Below are 19,257 nucleotides of genomic sequence, written 5' to 3'. Positions count from 1 at the left end.
AAAACTACGCCTCTCTTTTCCTGTCGCTTAAGCATCGGCGCCGAGGCTTATGTAGGGCGCTGGGTGTGCATGATTTGCCCCCTTTCTGAGGGTGAGTGCCCGAAAATATGTGGTCTCATAACCTTGGCTTAATTGGAAGATTCAATTGACTTATGCGATTGCTACTTTCGACAAGCCACGGGACCTGCCGGCCTCTCAGGGGAGTTTTACAAGGCATTGAAATCTGTGTAATCTCTTGTCCTCCGAATATTGGACACTAGTATTAAAGTGGCAATTTTGCCCAAGTCATATACCAAAAGTCTTATTGACTGAGTACTGAAAACTGATGATAAAAAAGAACTATGACTTGTAGATGGCTACAGCCCTATGGCGCTTTCTAATGTTTCTTACAAGATCTTCGCTAAAGTCTTCTCACACCGGCTACATTTTGCAATGTCTACTTTGACTGGACATCATCCAACATGCGGCGTGAGGGGCCGGCCCTTACGGTCTAATCTAGATGTATCGCGCGCGGTGTGGCAGTATTGAAGTGACGCTCACGAACAACCAGCACTGCCGCAGACTGACCTGGCAAAGGGGTTTCATCAGGTGTACCATTATTTTTGTTTCTCTCTTCTAAATCACGTCAATCTTGGTTCAATTGCTTTGTACTGAAATACACCTTTGTTACAAAAATTCCCCCGCGCTAGATTGTTAAAGGTGGTCTCTCACAACCAGTACGCAATCAGTCCTCTGTGAAGCAGGGTTGCCCATTATCCCTGCTCCTGTTCGTATTATACTTGGAGCCGCATTGTCTATGTGCTATAAACAGTTTAACCTTCAGTGGTTTCCTTATAATGGGTGCAGGAGTTCATGCGCCTATGCGGATGTTCTCGCGCTTTCCGGCGCCGATAAGCCAAGCATCGATGAGGTTACTCGTTTAACAGAAGGTTTCCGTTCAGTGTCAGGAGCTCGGATGATTCGTTGCAAGGTTTGCAATCTCTGGTTTGATATACCTGCCCAAAATGCTGATATGCAATGGAAACGTATGCACGTCACCAAATCACAATGGAGTTACTCTGCCTACTAGCACAGTGAACAACACTGGAAATGCCAAGTGCCAACTGTCCAGTGCTATGCGCAGACTTTTGTGCCCCATGGTCTCTCGATTTTTCAGCCCGATCGCATGCAATGTTTCCAGCCACTAAAATTTTTATGTAGTGCAAATTATTCCTTGCACAACCGTTTATAACGAGCGTCTCCACAGAGCTTTCGCAACGCTTCTAGGATATTCATTTTAGAATCAATGAGGCTTGGTAAACTTTTCTGGCATGTAAGGGCTCGTGGCATTGGTTTGGTATACCTGTATGTTGGACATATAGCTTCCCGTTTCACGTTTTTGCGGAACACTACACCCACCGGAGTGGATGCATTTTTGTGAGTATATTTTATTCATGCTTTACCGAGTCTCATTTTGTTCTCTAATATTTCTGGTCTTCGGTTTTTTTTTAGCATTCACGCTTGAGGCTCATAATGGCCGTTCGTTTCCTGTTGGTTCGTATATCCCGAGTATTGTTTTTCGGTTTCGAGAGAATGGCTTTACAAGGACTTAAGTTGTATGCTCTTCCTTTGCAAATGATTAGCGTAGCTCTTCGTATTTTGGTTCACCGGGGTATGAAGTACTCAAGAAAGTGCGTAAAATGCCCCTCTCGTAAGGAACAAAAACATTATTCTTCAAGCTACACACTTAGACATTACCGGTTAAGATACGGCTAGAGGAAAAGGGTATTTTTATGTCTACGGTAAATTATTGCCTTCGTGGTGCACTTGAAATGACTATGCATTGTTTTATCAATTGTCAGTATGCAATACTCTTCTGGGACATCATGCAACGGACATTGAAAAAAACTTAATTTGACGCCTCGTTCTGTCAGATATCTCACTGCACTCTCATTTGCTGATGAATCTTTAGATAAGCTATTTCTAAGTGGTTTACGCAGCCTTTGGAAAACACACATGATTAACTAACATTGAGAATCCGTTCTTTCTGCTAAAGACTGCTTTCGCTGAATGACTGTGCACCTAAAAAAATATTGTATGGCCAGACCGAGTTTGTACCAGAGTGCCACTGTTTCTTATTGCTATGCTGTTCTCTGCTCTTTTTTTAGTTCTTTGTTGCTTAGATGCGTCATGTTATAAATTAGCTGCGTGCTCTGCATTGACTCCTTTCTCGAAGTTCGTTGCTTAGGGTGCTGATTTGCCAACAGTTTTCTTAAAATCTGCAGATAGCTCATGTCCATAAAACATCGTATCATTGTAATAAATACGATGTTGAAAAAAAACCGCAGTGGCCAGCGAAGCTGATCTGTTCACACCGCAGCGGGTTGGAATCCCATTGGCTGATATTTAATTAATTTGTTTTTATATCTTAATTTCACTCGCCATAAACCCGCAAACACTGCAGGCACATAAACAACGTACGATCTTTCTCGCGCTTTACATTTCGGAATGGTGCTTATGCCCTAATATCCATATAAACTCAACATTTTTTAATGCGACCTGTGCAAAAACGAAACAGAAATAAAAGTGCGTGACACACAGCGCTGACTGGCATTACTCTGTCCGTGTACTAAACTTACGAAGATATTTACAAAAGCGCATACAACTTCTCCATAAGCCTGAGAGAAGCCAACAGCCACTGAAACCAAGGAGCACAGGGGATTTTTTAATTAATTAATTAATTTTTTTTGTGGTGTTTATCAAGTAAGAATATTAATTAATATGTTGTCGCTGAAGGCTAATTGATTAGAAAAGCAGAAGAAAAAACAACCACATGCCGCCGGTGGGATCCGAACCCACGACCTCCGAATTACGCGTCCGGTGCTCCGGACGCGTAATTCGGAGGTCGTGGGTTCAGATCCCACCGGCGGCATGTGGTTGTTTTTTCTTCTGCTTTTCTAATCAATTAGCTTTCAGCGACAACATATTCATTAATATTCTGTTAATTATCTACATTAGCACCGTTATTTCTGCACCCAATGCAGGAGGAAGGCCTCTTCCACTCATCTCCAATATATCCGTGTACTACGAGAATGACTGTAACCCTATCTGAGCAAACTTCTTAACCCCATCCGCGAGCCTGATTCTACATTCCGCTACCATAAGGGAGCGTCGGTTATTGGTTTCCCACAATGCACGCCCTGTTGATGCCCGTTTCGTCTAGTCTATTTCAGCTAGCCCAACACCGTTACTTAACCACCCTGGCCTTGTTCTTTCTCTAAACGTTACACAACCATTTTGCTTTTCACAGCTCGTTGAGCAGTCGGCAGTTAAACTTCTGGCCTTCACACTATCCTGCAGTATCCCCGATGGAATGCACTACAGAGCAGTTGCTGCTATTCAATAATATTCTTTTTAAAGGCACGTGTAAGCAGCGATGGCGTGGAGGAACTCATCTTCTTTGCGTGAACGACGTCTCTGGTTGGGATAGTGGTGCCACTGCAATCCTGCAAAGGTAAAAAAATAAAAAGAGGTTATAGAATAGAGTAATCAGGGCGGATGTGCTGCTTGTTGCCTGCAAACCGGGTCGATCACCAGAGAGGCTATGCTATTACAAGTTAAAGCACGCCAAAGAGGCTCCGTGACAAACACCAGAAACCGCCTGTTTCACGAGAAGACAAGTCGGCGACCGCTATTTAGAAAGCTGATAAGTGGTAGAAACCTTCAAAGCTAGATATTTGGGAATTGGTTAAAGTCAGCATGTTTGTCTATTCTCTGACCGATGCATGAATATGGTCTATTGTCCACTAGCGTTTCCAAAAGCCAGCCTGGTTATTTGACTGAGTAAAGTCTCCAATTCATTCAGCTGTTGTCTCGGTCAGCTGCCCGATGTGGAATTTCTCAAGTCTCGTACAATGATTGGATCAGCGACCAAAATGTTGGCCTCCTCTTTTTGTACTTGGATTGCTGTACCCTCCTTGCCCTGACTCCCACGATTACAACCCCATCCTAAAGCCGGGTAAAAGTGAAAACTGTAGCTGTTTACTCATTTCGCTTCTCCCATTCGCGTGACATACACACGCTCAAGCAGGGAAAACGAAATAAGAAGAAATAGCCTTCGACTTCGGCCCTGTTGTGCGTTTCAGCTTGCCTGTTTTCAGATACATCAGTAGAAAAGCACCTGATGTGGGACGCTTAGCGCTTAGCCGGATGTGGCTGACAGCGCTTGACGGTGAAAACACAAAATCCTATCTCCATTTTGTCGAGGTTTTCTTTGTTTCCTGCCGCGGTAGTTTATGAAAGAGCTGAAGCCGAGGTCGAACCACGCAGCCTGTTGTCACCGAGCAGTCAGGTCACTGAGAACTTCGAAAAAAGAAGAAAACATGCGCAGGTGTCTATTTCCAGCACGGAGGCTTTGTTTTCTTCCAAATTCCACTACGAACTGCGCAGCTGAACTGCAGCCTAACCGCCAGTCTAGTTAACGAAGTCAGGCGTAAGGATTTCTGTTTGTTTGTTATTCAATTAAAAATTTATCAGTATGACTTTTTGTCGGTAGCAGGCGTAAACTCAAATTTCTTTGCAGGATCACAACAGCATACTTTGGGAAAGATAATACAAGGGGCCAGCCACGCTATGAATGGGCCAGCTTGCTTCGCTCCTTGCATTACTCCAAACTTCACCTGCTGTATTTCATAGGATTGAGTACAACTACCTTACATGATTACTTTGTACTTCCCGCGCCTGAGTGTTTAGCGCTCTTTTTTTTTTATGAGTAAGACTTCTCTCTCACGCTCGGTACTTTTACTGCTTAACGCTGCGCAGTGTTGCCGCGCTTTAGTCGACCTTCGCGGCGGCTTGGGTCGCCTTGATGACTTTCTCAACTTTTGCTGCGGCAGAGTAAAGCTTCTAATATAGTCGAACTCCTCCGGACTCCGGAGTGAAACCGCGAAGCTTCTACTATACATATTGCACTGCTTAAATATCGTTCTTGTTCATGTCCGTTTTGCGGCTGTAGCAATACTCAGCAGCGCTTCGACATGCAGAACCTACACAGATGAAATAATCATAACAATCAGAAGGGAAACAACGGGAACCAACAAGCGTCAAGACCAATGGCGGTGCTGCTCTGACAAAACAATATTTAATGAAACTTTGAAACAGTTCCTTCATAATGTGGAGATACTGAAAAGGAACACCGACAAGCTGACTCGAGAGAATTTAGAAGCATGGGTCATCTGGAATTCTGGTGATGAAAATATCAGCACGCCATCTGTAGCACCATCGAAGAAGGCAGCGAATTGCCTGCACGGTGATGCAGGCAGATAAAGATAAAGAAATGAAGAGAAGTACGGGAATCTAAGGTCTAACTAGGCGGGCGTTTACAATAAAATTGTGTGCTCAGTGCGAGATCGCCGCGTCGTCCCTGACTGTGTTGGTTGGTTGGTTTATGGCGTTTAACGTCCCAAAGCGACTCAGGCTATGAGAGACACCTTAGGGAGGGGCTCCAGAAATTTCGACCACCTGGGGTTCTTTAACGTACACTGACATCGCACAGTACACAGGCCTCTAGCATTCGTATAAAAACAACACCGACAACCTGGCGTCATCCAATTTATTCGTGACACTGGCGGAAGTTTCCCCCACTTGTGATCTTTCGCACCAGCGTGGTCTCACGCCCCACTGTAGTAAAAATGCTGCAGCATGTCAGAAGCGCGCTGAATTAGGCATATATACATCATCATCATCGTCATTATCATCATCCTCACTACGCCCAATGGGGTGAAAGGCCTCTCCCATGTCTCTCCAATTAACGCTTTGCTAGTTACGGCCACAGTATCCCGGCAAACTTCTTAATCTCATTCGCCCACCTAACTTTCTGCCGTCCCCTGGTATGCTTGTCTTCTCTTGAAACCCACTCCGTTACCTTTAAGTTCCAGCGATTATCTTGCTTTAGCATTACATGTCCTGTCCAAACCCATTACTTGCTCTTGATTTCGACTAGGATGTCACTAACCTGCGTTTGTTTATCCTCCACGTTCACGCCCCATGGTGAGTACCGGTAAGATACAGCTGCTGTATACTATTCTCTGGATGGATATTGGTAAACTGCCACTGATTATCTGAGAGAACATGCCATATGCGCTCCGCCTCATTCTTATCCTTCTAGTTGTTTCCCTCGCATCATCCGGATCAGCGGTCACTACCTGCCCTAAGTAGAAATGTTCCCTTGCTACATCCAGGCCCTCGCTAGCAATTGCGGTCTGCTGTTCCCCTGTTGAATATTACTTTGGTTTTCTGTTTGTCAATTTTTAGACCAACATTTCTGCTCTGCCTGCCTAACTCATTGATGATGTTTTGCAGCCCATGTCTTGAGTGACTTTGCAAGGCAATGTCATCAGTGAATCGAGGACTACATAGGTATTCTTCATTAACTCTTATCGCCAACTGTTTCCAATTCAGGCCTCGGAATGCCTCCTGTAAACAGGTGGTGGATAGCATTGGCGAGATCTTGTCTCCCTGCCTGACACCCGTCCTCATTGGAATCTTATTGCTGAGTTAAGTAAGGACTATGCTAGGTGTGCAGTCGTTATAGATATCTTCCAATACTTGCAGATAACACTCTTCTATCCCGTGATTACGCAATGCCTGCATGGCATCTGAAGCTTCCTCTGAGTCAAATGCTTTCTCGCAACAATTAATGCTGTATAGAAGGTTCGATTGTATTCGGCGCATTTCTGTGTCACCTGATTGATAGTGTGAATATGGTCTATTGTCCAGTATCCTTTACGAAAGCCAGCTTGATGATTTGGTTGATTGAGGTCTAAGGTTGTCGCGACACTATTAGCGGTGATCTTGCATTCTTATCTTACCTTATAGAGTCGGGACAACCTTACACAACCAACTAAACGATAAACGATCAGGCAGGCTTTCATTAGGTGGACTGAAGTCTAGGATTCCCCTGACTCTATAAGGTAACTATAGAGTTAGGGCAATCTTAGACTATTTACAATGTTACCTTCATAATTTTATTTCAAAATCTTGGGGATTTAGGGCCCGAAGTTATGCGTGAGCTCTGAGGGACACCATTTTTCAGGGTTCCGATTTCATCCGGCCATCTGGGATTCTTTAAAACCTCAGGGCTCATGGGCTGTTTTGTATTTCATTTTCAAAGAAGTAAGGCTGCCGCGGCCGCCAACGAACTGGTGGCTTTTGGGATGCGCAGCCCACATAATTTGTTTGGCGCCTGGCTCAGCGGTTATGGTGCTCGGCTGCTCACCCTGAAATGCGGGGGTGCGACGCCGTTCGCGTTTAGATGCAGTCGAAGTGGATGCAGTCCCTTTCTCTCATTAACTTATATCTGGCTCCTAAACTTGTTTTTTTTCTGTTTTCAGCTGTTTAAACTCTGTGTTGTTTATTTGTTAAGTTTTCTTTGATGAATACCCCCCCCCCCCCTATGTAATGCTCGCATTGGGCCTTTAGAGTATTGAGATAAATAAATAAATAAGTAAATAATTAAAATAAAAACGCAAGAGGTCCGTCCTCAGTAATTTCAGTGTACGTTAAAGAACCCGGGCGCCAGGTGGACGAACTTATCCGAAGCCCTTCAGTAGGCGTCCCTCAGAGCCTTAGTCACTTCGGGACGTAAAACTTAATAATAAAAAAAACTCAGCATCCACGGCGGGTAACAAGGTCTTTGTGATGGATCAATTATGTGCGCATTAATGTAGGGGTGGCGTGTACATTATTAGGTTAGGCAGAGGAGAGTGTACTATGACTCGAAGACGAACTGCACTTCGGTTTCTTTAATATACTCGTAAATATCTTATCCTAAGTACCTGTCTACACCTTGTAGGTACCGGAAACATTTTAGCGGAGTACTCGGGCCTATGAGTGCTTAATAATGGTGGCGGTCTTCAAAGAGTGCGCAGTACTGCGAATACAGAAATGTATAGGGAGTCCTGGTTTTGTTATGGGTAATTCTTTTCAGAAATGTTGCGGTTTATAATAACGCTGCACCCAAAATATATTGCTCTAAATTATAAATCATGTAACTAAAACATTATTGGTCCGAAAGGACAATATCTGAAACTTTTTTTCTGATGAAAAAGATCGTCACTAGAGGGAATTTTATTTTGTACCTCATTCAGAATGTTTTGAAAGGCATCATGAATTGGTGCGCAGCATTGTATCTATTGTTGTCTAAGTTCAATATTCGAATATTATAATGTGCTGTTCTTAATTTGCAGTTATTATTGGCATGCGTCTAAAGTGCAGTCTGCGTTTAATTTTTAGAGAATATGCCACGTTCAGGCCTATCCAGGCCTTTTGAGGTGGTCTTGCATTCAATCCTTCTTTTCTGCTCCAATGATTTCAAAAACGTGCGGAAGGCTGGGAGTTCCTCCAGTAATAAAACGTTTTAAATTGCACACAACTTTCATAAACCATGGCTCAAAATGCATTCATGTGGAAACAATGGCTTGTGGTTGAGCACTAATAAATACGAAATTTTCTCCGAAATCACAGCTCTCAAGCGCACACCGCTGCCACGCACCTGAAAGCACATTTGAAGTCTCCACTGTCCCAGGGAGCGGGCTATGCGTGTCTTGAACTTTTTCATCGTCAATGCCAATTCCCAATGTACGACGGAGGCCTATGATATAGTGTTGCGTTTCTTAGCAAGGTTCTCAACGCCAAGACGAATTGCTCTACTGTCACGTTTCTGTCACAGCGCTCTCCACGCCAACGCATGCAGCGCATATCTCCTTGTCACAACCGAAACATAGCCCAAAGAGCGATTATTGGTTTGGTAGTATTATTATTTCATGAAAAAATATTTTCTGCAATGCGCACCGCTTGAATGTGTTGCAGTTTAGCACGAGAGGTGTTTGGCTGCAGCGATAGCCTAGCGCTCACGCTGTGGCCAGCGAAGCTGAACTGTTTGCGTCGCCGCAAATTCGAATGCCGCAAGTAGTATTCAATTCAATTATTTTTATTGATCTATTCTATTTGGCGTAAAGCCACAAGCATCTCAAGATCTTGCTTGAGGTTTACGCATCGGAAGAGTGCTTCCGTAATAATAAACTTAAGCTCCATGCTTGCCAGAGGGATGCGAACGCACTTATTGCAAGCAATGGCGCTCTGCATCCTGCTGATAAAGTTATTTAGCTCGTATTATCTTTTTTAGCTAAAATATTTTGATAGTGTGATGCTAGCAGAAGAATTTTCCGGACCTACTAAGTCCGATAAACTACCGAGCTGTTAGCCGTGCCCCCCTATCATTACACTGTGCTGGCCATTCTCTATTTGACGGGTGGGCTACATGAGAGTCCTTTACTAGTAGCCAGAATTTCAGTCTTCATCTGACAAAACAGTGCTGGGGCATCAATTTCTTAGTGCGATGTAATGCCAGTGTGAGCAATACATTGTACCGATAACGCTGGTCATAGGCCCATGGGTTTACGAGGGCAAGAAAACTTTCAATGGTAGTACTGCAACGGGCGGACGACTGCAATGAGTACCTATTTTACGAACTTAAGGAAGACAGTGACGACTACGAAAGCTCTGCACTTTTTTCGACGTTGCTTGCGGCTATGAGGCAACCGGTATCTCGGTGGATCGTATATGTCGGTAAATATATTAATTACGCATTGTAAAGGGTAGAGGTTCGGGTCTTCCAGAATCAAGACGCAAGAACTCTGCACTGGATGCTACGCAGCAACCAGCCACGCCGGACAAGCCGGTGGCTATCCTTCCCTACCCTCGCGAACCTGGGACGTTGAGCGGCACGAGCACTGGTGACCTCGAAGATTGGCTCCGTATGTACTAACGTGCGACCGCGTGGAACAATTGGGACTCAACGCTCATCCCTACAAACGTTATCTATAAATGCCAAAGCATTTATTGTCTAATAAGTGGCGTGTACAGGACTTGTCGGCAGAGCGTGTCACGAGGGCGTCTCTGCACGAAATGTCATTTATCCACTATAGGGTTATAATAAGAATAATTGAATAAATATTTATGTACTTGCTATGAATGAATATATCAGTGGCAAACTGAATAAATAAATGGGTAAAAAACTGATAGGCTGAAATAATTAATTAACTGAATTGATGAATTACTTCGGAAATTGTTTGGCAAATAGCGTAATATTCAATAGTCACCGCAGTGACTTACTAATAGGGTAAATGATTAATTATCCCAAATAATTTATTTACTTCACACATTCTGTAGGTAATTAAATCAAATTGCCGATTTACTGAATTAGTGGTTTAGTTATTTCCAATTAAATAAAAATTGGTATTTTTGTGTGCTTAGTAGAAGCTTTAGAAATCCTCTGTAGTTAGAAGGAAAGCACGACTTACAAACGCAAAGGAATAAAGAAACGAAAATGCAGCAACATAGTCGGCAGCAGTAAGAGAAGGGCCTTCGCATTGCTGCACCTAAACACACTTAAAGGGGCTCTGAAACACCTTCCGAGGAGAGCATATCAACGCGCTCAATCACTGAATTTTGTTGTCATGAGCACCTAAGCCAAGTAATACGCCTGTACACGCTGCAGAGAACTCATTATCACGCACGAAAGTTGGCGAGCCCTTCCCGGGCGATTTTTTCATGTTCGCACCCTACTCTGCCCCTGGCACCTGCATATACAAGTTGGGAGATGGCTATTGGTAAGATTTTTTCAGACGTCATGCAGCTACCATGGCCGCAGCCAATAAGTCCCGTAGCTCCGGCGAGTCGGGAAGCTGCGCCCTTTGAGGTGGGACCGGCGGAGGAGCGCCGACCTCCCAGCGCGCAAAAAGTGAGGAGAGGACAGGGAAAGGCGCGAACACTCTGAAATTCAAATTCTGACTACAGATAACTCAGCGTCTGCAAAGCGCATTAAAAAAAAAAAAATTCGTGCTGGACAATGTCCCTGAAGCGGCGTGCTTTAACGTCGCAAGCCCACCGCAACGTTGTTAGAGCCCTTTTCAAAGTCCCTTTAAGTGCAGCCCTGGAATTTCTACGTCAATGGCGCAGCGCGGAACTGGGGAGGCGCCAACGAGGGCGACTTAACTAGCTGCTAGGTACGCAAGCCAAAACCACGCGATTTTATGGAAATCAGCTTCGTCGACAGCTTTAATCAAAAGGTACATTTCTACTCGTACTGATCATTTCCTCTTGTACACAGAGAACGTGTTGGCCTTACGCCACAAGTCGGCCATCTATTGAAGGGTAGCGAGAATGACGCCTCTTAACTGCTCGTGCACAATCAACACACGGCACTGCATGCAATAATCGCAAGATTTCAAAGCTTGGATGAAGTCCAAGTATGGCGCATTAGGAAGCCGTTCCACCTTTTTCAGAATAAGCTGGTGACATCGCAATACCTAAATGTTCCCCTCCCCCAACAGTCCCCATCGCCAGAGCATGTGACCCGACGTATCCTCCGTTAGATAGGGACGATATCCTCTAGGTCCCATGCAGCAGCTTGATGAAGGTAATCAAATCAAATAAAGACGTTTTCCGTAAGCAGTTTTAAGCATGTGCCTTCATTCTGGCGGTCTTGTGCGTTCGCCTTCTGCAGCCTACATTTCTGGCCCCATCCTGGCCGAACTCAGTACATCGTTCCACGTCACCGCAACACATCCGATTGGAGGACACCGGATGGCAGGCTCAACTGTTTATAGTGCTCCCAATGGGCAGCTTTAAAACCGTTACGCGAAATTGCCGATTTTTTATTGATCGGGTATAAAACCCCATCTGCATTCTAGAAAACTTTAGCCTGTGCCCCACTAAACCATCGGTTCATTTTTCTTACTGATTTATTTTTGTTTTTGAACCAATGTAATGAAGAAAGAGCTCTTCTAGCGCCTGGGCTTCTTAGGCCTGCGGTTGTCATCTACTGCCTGACATTAATGATTGGCCTCGGGGTGAGCTTTCTTTTACCAAAATCGGTTGTTTCGTTTTTTTTTATGTTTTATGCAGCACGGTTTTGCATGCAACTGCCTTTCTATATCATTAGTGGGAGCAATGAACCAATTTTCTATTTTTTTATATACCGGCTCATTGCGGCCTCAAAATGTTTCATAAATTTCCCTCTGTGACTCGGGACATTCTATCCTTTCGGAGTAATGTTGAGGAGACAGGTTGTTTGTTGGGAACATGCACACAGTATATAAGGTGAGCATAAAACTCATTGTCCGTTATCGTAGCGGAGTTTGTTCCGAGAGAAACTGATAAAAGCACTGGACTGAAGAAAGTCAGGTTGGCAAAGGAGACGGGGAAAAATGCGAGATTAATGTGACCAAAAAATGCGCAGAGAAGGGGCAACTTCAGATGTAGGAAAGGGCTTTGTCCTGCAATAGATGTGTGCTTGGTCGAGGCGTTCCACATGGGATTCAAGGCTGCCTTTGTTCTATGCGTGAAGAAATTATCTTATTCTTTGGAGCTTGCTTGTGATAAACTTAAGGTTTAAGAGAAAGCATAATTTTCCTCCCAATGAACTTGTTTAAATCTTTTTGTTGAAGAGATGTATAGGGCTCTGTGATGAACAGTATACCACGGTGTGAGTGCTACTTAAGTTCTTCAACACATGCCAATGGAAAATTTAGTCAAGCATTGCCACATATTTCTTAAGGTCTGTAGCTACACGCACATGATGGCTCCACATAAAGTTCATAAAAGAACAGCTCGGCATTCCGAGCTATAAAGACCCTTCCAGCTGGAGAACGAGGTTCATGAATGGCGTTTTTGCTTTGGTTTGGTTTTGTTTTTATGGTGTTTGAGGTCTGAAGATGGCTCACTCTAGGGAAACGTCGTAGTAGAGGGCTCCAGATAAGTTAGACCACTTGGAGTAATGTGCCCTGCGATCGCGCAGTACAAGGGCATCTAGCATTTCGCCTCCATCGAAATGCAACCGCTGCTACTGGGATCTAACCCGCATCACTCGAGTCAGCAGCCAAGCTCAATAATCACTGAGTCACTACGGCGGTCATTAGTGTTTTGGTGATTTTGTTATTTTTTCATGCAGCATGCTTTCTCCAGAAACTGCGTTTCTGGGTCTCTAGTAGGACCAATATACCATTTTCCTTGTGTTTTCACAACCAGTCTCTGCAGCCTGAAAATGTTTGAGAGGCTTCCCACTGAGATTCGAGACAATCCATTCATTTGAAGTAATCCTAGGAACACTGATTTTTTATTGGGTACATGGGCGTGGTATATATACCGCCAGGAACAAGAACCCGGAGTGGAGCCTGTCGCGAAAGAAACAATTTGGAGCATCCAGTGTAAGCACGCTGGATGCGAAGTGACAATACATTGCATGCGACCACAAGGCCATAGTACATAAGCATTCCTAGTTGAACGAAGCCAATGTATTTCATCAGTATATAGAAACAGCCTTTCACGGTGGCTTTTGCAGCATTGTTGCCATCATGATTTGTGGAGGAGGTAGTATAACCTACTGGATCACATTAGTCGCAGTCAAATAAAATGAATGATGGCAGTCATCTCTATGCGCTAAATTCATTTCATGCACTTCCAGAAACTTTTGTCCCCTTTAGAGCACCTGAAGTTCCCGGATGGCGCTGAAATTGCACCGCAAGGAGTACAAAATCTGCTTCCATCCCCCGCTTAGGCCGCTACAAATGCGAGACCCCATTCCGAACAATTAAAGGCACACTTCTGGCTAACACTCCTTGGCTCTCTTCTCTCGTCGTAGCCTTCTTGGCTGACGCGTTCGCCAAATGTGGCTTGAACAGAGCGCGACACCTGACGATTACAACACAGGGAGCTGGCGTGCAAAAGCACTACGGGTGCTCGAAACTCTCCTTCCATCTCTCGATAAGCTGTTTGTTACGGCTCTTTAGGGCAAGTTGTCTGCAGGTCATAACGCTTTTCAACGAGACAGATTTGACATATTAGTTTTATTAGCAAATTGCCCAGAAATTGGCCACAAAACGCTTAAGCGCAAAACGTAGCGCAGGTGCTTAAAAAGCGGAACATTTATTTTACATAGGCTATAAGAGCCATTCCACGCAATAAACAGGTCGCAATGAGGACTGAAACATCTCTGAGATTTCAAGATGATGTCGCATGCAAGACGTTCACGTGTATTGAAGAAAGACTATTAAATGAAATGCTGCTACTTAATTGACGAAGCCAGGTTGTTGCTGTTGCTCATGTCTTCGAAAAAAAATAAAATGTTTCTCTTAAGTTTCAAAACCAAAGTGCCAAAGTTAGAAATTACATACTTAGCGTAGCAGTGCACGGAGATATGATGGCCGATTGGTTGCACAAATATAAGAAAATATTAAAGGCCGTCGATGTGCGTACATGACTTTAAATGTTGAAAAGAACACGCAGGAAGGAAGGCAGGGCTTTTGTTTCCGATCTTCCGAAAAGATCGGAGCCCAATTACTAACTACAGCCTCAGTCGTTAGGCGTATAGTGCGTTAACTTGTCTTAATTTAAACAATGTCAGCGATGTACCATCCTCAAGTAAGCGTTCATGAAATCATATGTTAGCATTCTAGTGTGCTTATATGTTTAGCCTTCCAGAGGGAATAAAATGGTTATTGTTCGAAGTTTCACAATAAAAGAAGGCGGCGAAGGTTGCATAAAATGAAAAAATGTTACTCTGGTGGTGAGCCTTGTTTGCTTGTTGTAAACATCCACAAGTCACAAAACATGTTTTCACGAGTTGACTAGTGTCAGGCAACAGGTATCTTTGCGCTTCGGCTTCCGCAGCCGTCAACAAATATGAGGGAGGTCGGTATTGGCAGCTCAATGCTCGAAAGTTTTCCATGCCTCTCTTGCAACTTTTGTCAGCTTATGTAACTCGCAGCCTTGAGGTTTTTCGTATATAAGTCCACCTTTCCAGCAGTAAGTCAGCATTCAGCTCTAACATGGTTTGGCTCTGCTATTTGACCAAGATCTTCCTTCTGCACTTCAGACAGAACGGTAAGTGGATCATGTTACGTAACTGAACCACTGCTAACAAAGTCGAGGAATTGCAGAGTTTCGAATAGGATGTTAGCTGACGCAGTTCATTTCATTCAATATTGAACGGATTAGCTAATCAGAGGCCAAGGCACGAAGTTTTCGTGTTTCTAACCAAGTTCTTGCAATTTATGCGGTACACCTTTAACATCGGTTCGAATACGCCCTAAATATTGTTCATTTTAAACGTTAAGGCGTTTTCACGTTTCTTGCCTGCTGCGATACTTTAAACATACTATTAGGAGGGAAACTATGACAGTTGGACGTTCTTCTAAATATTTTGCTATAAGGTGAAGGCCAATTACAGTTTTACAGTATCCAAATACGTGAACTCTGATACAGCACATGTTTATGGTGCGCTGGTCCGAATACGTAAAAATTTTAATCTACGGCTTTACTTCTAAAGGCTACAAACATGGCGCTCAGACATGCGAATTGCCTTAAAGCTAGATTGATGCCCCGATTATTCGCCTGAAATATGAAGATCTTTCTGCAGAAAGAACAAAGTAATGTCGTCGTTTCGTATTCGATTTTCTAGGCTGTCAAGCATTAAGGACTGGGGATGGGAAGTTAGTACTTTAGTGTTTACCATCCTTACTAGAAACGTTAATTGGTCAGAGGGCTGGCACTGCTCTCCAAGAAACTAACCGCTAAAGAATAGTCGGCAACAGCAATTACATAGATAAACTGGCCATCACAAGGAGTTAGTCTTTGAGTGCTCCCCATTTTGTCTATTTTAGTCTTAGTGTTTCTAATTCAGAACATTCGCGTTTAGTTCTGGGATGTCCTGGTGGCTGCTGCGCGCAGTGGCTTCTGCGGAGCAGCTTAACTTGTATTCCGTATAACAAACATAGCAGCCCTAAATTGGCTAAGGTATATTCCTCTATGTTCAGTACCTCATTAGTAGCGAATAAACAGAACCTTAAATAGCTCTGAGAATTTCCTTGCTAGGATCAACTTTTCCGTTAAGGTGTATGGTAGTGCAGAATTATCTCTCCATCATATACTCCTATGCTGAACCGGAACCATTTCACCCCCACTCGCTGCCATGATGCGTCTGTCAAAAGTGTAAAAATGAATACGGGTGGCGTATTACATAATAAGCTAATATTGCTCCATGGCGCGCTCTTTCTTCAGGTCCCAGCACTGACGAATCATGAATATCTTCGTTGTTGCAGCGCTATTGGCAGTGGTTGCTGCCGCTGTCGGTGAGTCGGCAATAATATGTCTCATAAATCCAAAGCCTTCAAGAATATTGAATCATTTCCTTAACTTCACCGATGTTTTTCTTGGAAATGTATAGTGCTGGTCTTGGCAATGAGAAATTTTGCCATCTTGACAAGTCTCGGCAAAAACCACTTGATGACACATTCTTAGCAATGCCCATACGTGTTTACGCTATATTGAAGTGTAAGATTGTAAGAGGTAGCCAGGACCTCTAAAGCTGTCTATACAGCTTTTTCCCTGGCTGTCCTCGCAAAACCTAGTTGCAGAAATAAACCTTCAACCTTCAAGATGCAAGAAAAATTATACTAGGAAAAACAGAACAACCCTTTCATTCGCTTTCTGAGAAAGAGATAGATACAGAGAGAGGGGAAAGGCAAGGATGTAACCAAGAAGGTTTCCCGGTTTCGTTTTCTCATGAATCCGTTGAAGTAATGCGATAGTTTAAATCGTCTTAGTTTTCTGATATGTGAAAAAGGTTTGGTTTATGTTGTTTAACGTCCCAAAGCGACTGATGCTATGAGAGACGCCGTAGTGAAGGGCTCCGGAAATTTCGACCACCTGGGGTTCTTTAACGTGCACTGACATCGCACAGTACACGGGCCTCTAGAATTTCTCCTCCAAAGAAATTCTAGCCGCCGCGGCCGGGATCGAACCCGCGTCTTTTGGGTCAGCAGCCGAGCACCATAACCGCTGAGCCACCGCGGCGGCAATATGTGAAAAAGAACTCAACAATTATTTCGCAGCCATTATCCATCAAATAGAGATTTGTCCTGCTGCGCCCATTCGGTTGGTAAAGCTAAAGTGATAATTTAGAGGGCTGCTGTTGGCGTCCTTTCGAAATCTAGTGGGGTGCAGTGTTTTTCAGAATAGAAAAGCGAAACACCCACTGAGCGTAAACACAAGAACCATGCCATGAGGAAAATAATAAAGTGAGATCAGAGGAATGGGACAGGAAACGAGCTGCCGTACTGCAGAGGAGTGCGAAAAATTCTGCCAGCATGAGTTGCTTCAACGCGAACTTACTTTTAGGGGCTTTTCATCGTACAGAGGGCAGGGCCATTGCGCTGCACCTTTATATAAATTTGCTTGTATGGGCAGAATTCTGTCGAACGACTTCAGCAGCCTAATATGCCAGTAACTCTTTGGAGCACATTCGAAAACTATAAACACAACGAAAGCAGGAAATGGGATGTATCATTCAGAATCCGCTGCCTTGTAAGCCGAGCCGACATGATTTTTATGGAGAAGACACAACAGCGAAGAATTCGCTAAAATTAGAAAAAAAGCTAAAAATGTAACCTATGACCATATACGAGCAGTCACTAATACCGCGAAAAATACCTTGCTACGCAGGTATGCCGAGCCTGGTCGATGACAGCATTTATACAAGCGCGCAAGAGAGGCGTGACCCACCGCCAGGGGGTATGCCAGGCTTTGGAAACAACGGTGGCGGCAGCCAAGGGGTAGGACAAGAGGCTGATTTCGGGTCTAGTGGAGGGCATGGCCAAGGCAATCAACCCGGATTCCAGCAACAACCATTACCTTTGTATTCGAATGGCACACGGAGAAGGCCAAGGTGGCAAATGGGATCAGAAAGACCACCCCTGCCATCTCCTTTTCCCAACAATGGGGACGAAAATCAAGGAAGGCGACCTAGACCAAGCATACCACCACCAGCTGACGGTGAAGGCAACCAAGGAGGTGAGAGTGGATTTGGTGGAGCAGTACCGCCGAGTTTTCGCAGTAACACTGAAAGGGGCCAAGAGGGACCACAAGGATCTGGAGGGCCCTTGTCTCCTTCTTTTTGGAATAATGACGATAGTAACCAGCAGCGACCACGTGGACTTCCACGACCACCGCCTTCTCGGCGTCAAGGTAACCAAGGCAGTGAAGGCAACCAAGGCAACCAAGGCAACCGACGTAACGAAGATGGCGGACCTGAATTCAGAAGGCGCCCACCGCCCGGTTTCCAAAGAGGTGCAGCAAGCAGTGAAGACACAGCACCCGGGGCTGGAAGGCGCTCACCCCGTCGTTTCGCGAGCGGTGACGATAGCAGTGAAGAAGAAAGACCAATATTTGGAAGAGCTCGGTGGGCTCCCAGAGACAGTGGAAGCGCCAGCAGTGAAGAAGAAAGACCAAGATATCGAAGACCTCTGTCACCTCCCAGTGAGAGTGGAAGCGCCAGCAGTGAAGAAGAGGTACATGGATTTGGAGGGCGTCCCCAGGCTCTTGTAGGCAGAATTTTTGGGGGAGTGAGTATTGAACACACAAAACCCGATCACCCTTTGCTTGATCAGCTCGATCATAGTTAAATGTCTTGAAGTTCACTTTATATGGCGTTCGACCATAGATTCATTCAAGAGCGCTTTGTTTAAAGGGCTTGGATACAATTCGGCGTGAATATTTTCTGTGCTGTTAATTCATGCTGTTAATTCATGTGGCAAGAATGCGCTTGTTGTCTATTTTATTCTTTTTCACATCTGCTTGCTTGCTGAAGAATAACTATAAAGAATGCATTAACAGTTAGGAATGTTGCAGTGGAACCGAATTTCTTTGAAAAAATGGATACCCGACTGCTTAACAGGATCGTCCAAAAAATTAATGATGGCTGCGCCATACTTGTTCTTTATTCTCCTAAGACAAAATCTCTGATCTTTAGTTCCTAAATTGCACATGGCTAGGTAAAGGAGATCGCGGAAGCAAAATTCTCTGCTCGTAAATTTCATTTATTGCTCAGTCTTTCAATCTTCTGTATACGTGCTATGAAATGTTTCATAATATCTATATGTGTCACCCATTCTCAATAGAGCTGGCCTTTAAATGGAACGCGGACCTTCACTATTGCGACTCCAGAAATGCCAGCGATTGGCGGTGGAGGACCAGCCTCACGAGCTAGCGAACCACCCGAAGTCATGGCACCTTAATGGGCCGCCTGGGATCAGCTGAAGTCCTTGTCAGGCACCACATGAAGCACTGACAAGCACAACATGTTCAGTTGCGGCAGTACAGTACACAGCCGCTGTGCGGCCAGAAATGCGAACGCGCCTAAATAAATAGTTTTTTTCTCTC

The 19,257-nt window shown here is 44.3% G+C and overlaps 1 protein-coding gene across 1 annotated transcript; it reads left to right on the top strand.

Moving 5' to 3' along the window:
• The first annotated feature begins 14,860 nt into the window (after nt 1-14,860).
• LOC149363103 (uncharacterized) lies at nt 14,861-19,257 on the top strand. The gene is made up of 4 exons (XM_089569886.1): nt 14,861-14,922; nt 16,099-16,169; nt 17,542-18,440; nt 18,996-19,257. Exons 2-4 carry the CDS (start codon nt 16,118-16,120, stop codon nt 19,110-19,112), a joined length of 1,068 nt encoding a protein of 355 aa, XP_089426012.1. The 5' UTR covers nt 14,861-14,922; nt 16,099-16,117; the 3' UTR covers nt 19,113-19,257.

The sequence above is a fragment of the Amblyomma mixtum genome, chromosome 2 (genome assembly GCF_055824585.1).
Source record: "Amblyomma mixtum isolate Tamu chromosome 2, ASM5582458v1, whole genome shotgun sequence".
Classification (NCBI taxonomy): Eukaryota; Metazoa; Arthropoda; class Arachnida; order Ixodida; family Ixodidae; genus Amblyomma; species Amblyomma mixtum.
Note: the sequence above shows the minus strand (reverse complement) of the source record. Positions and strands in the feature narration are given on the sequence as shown.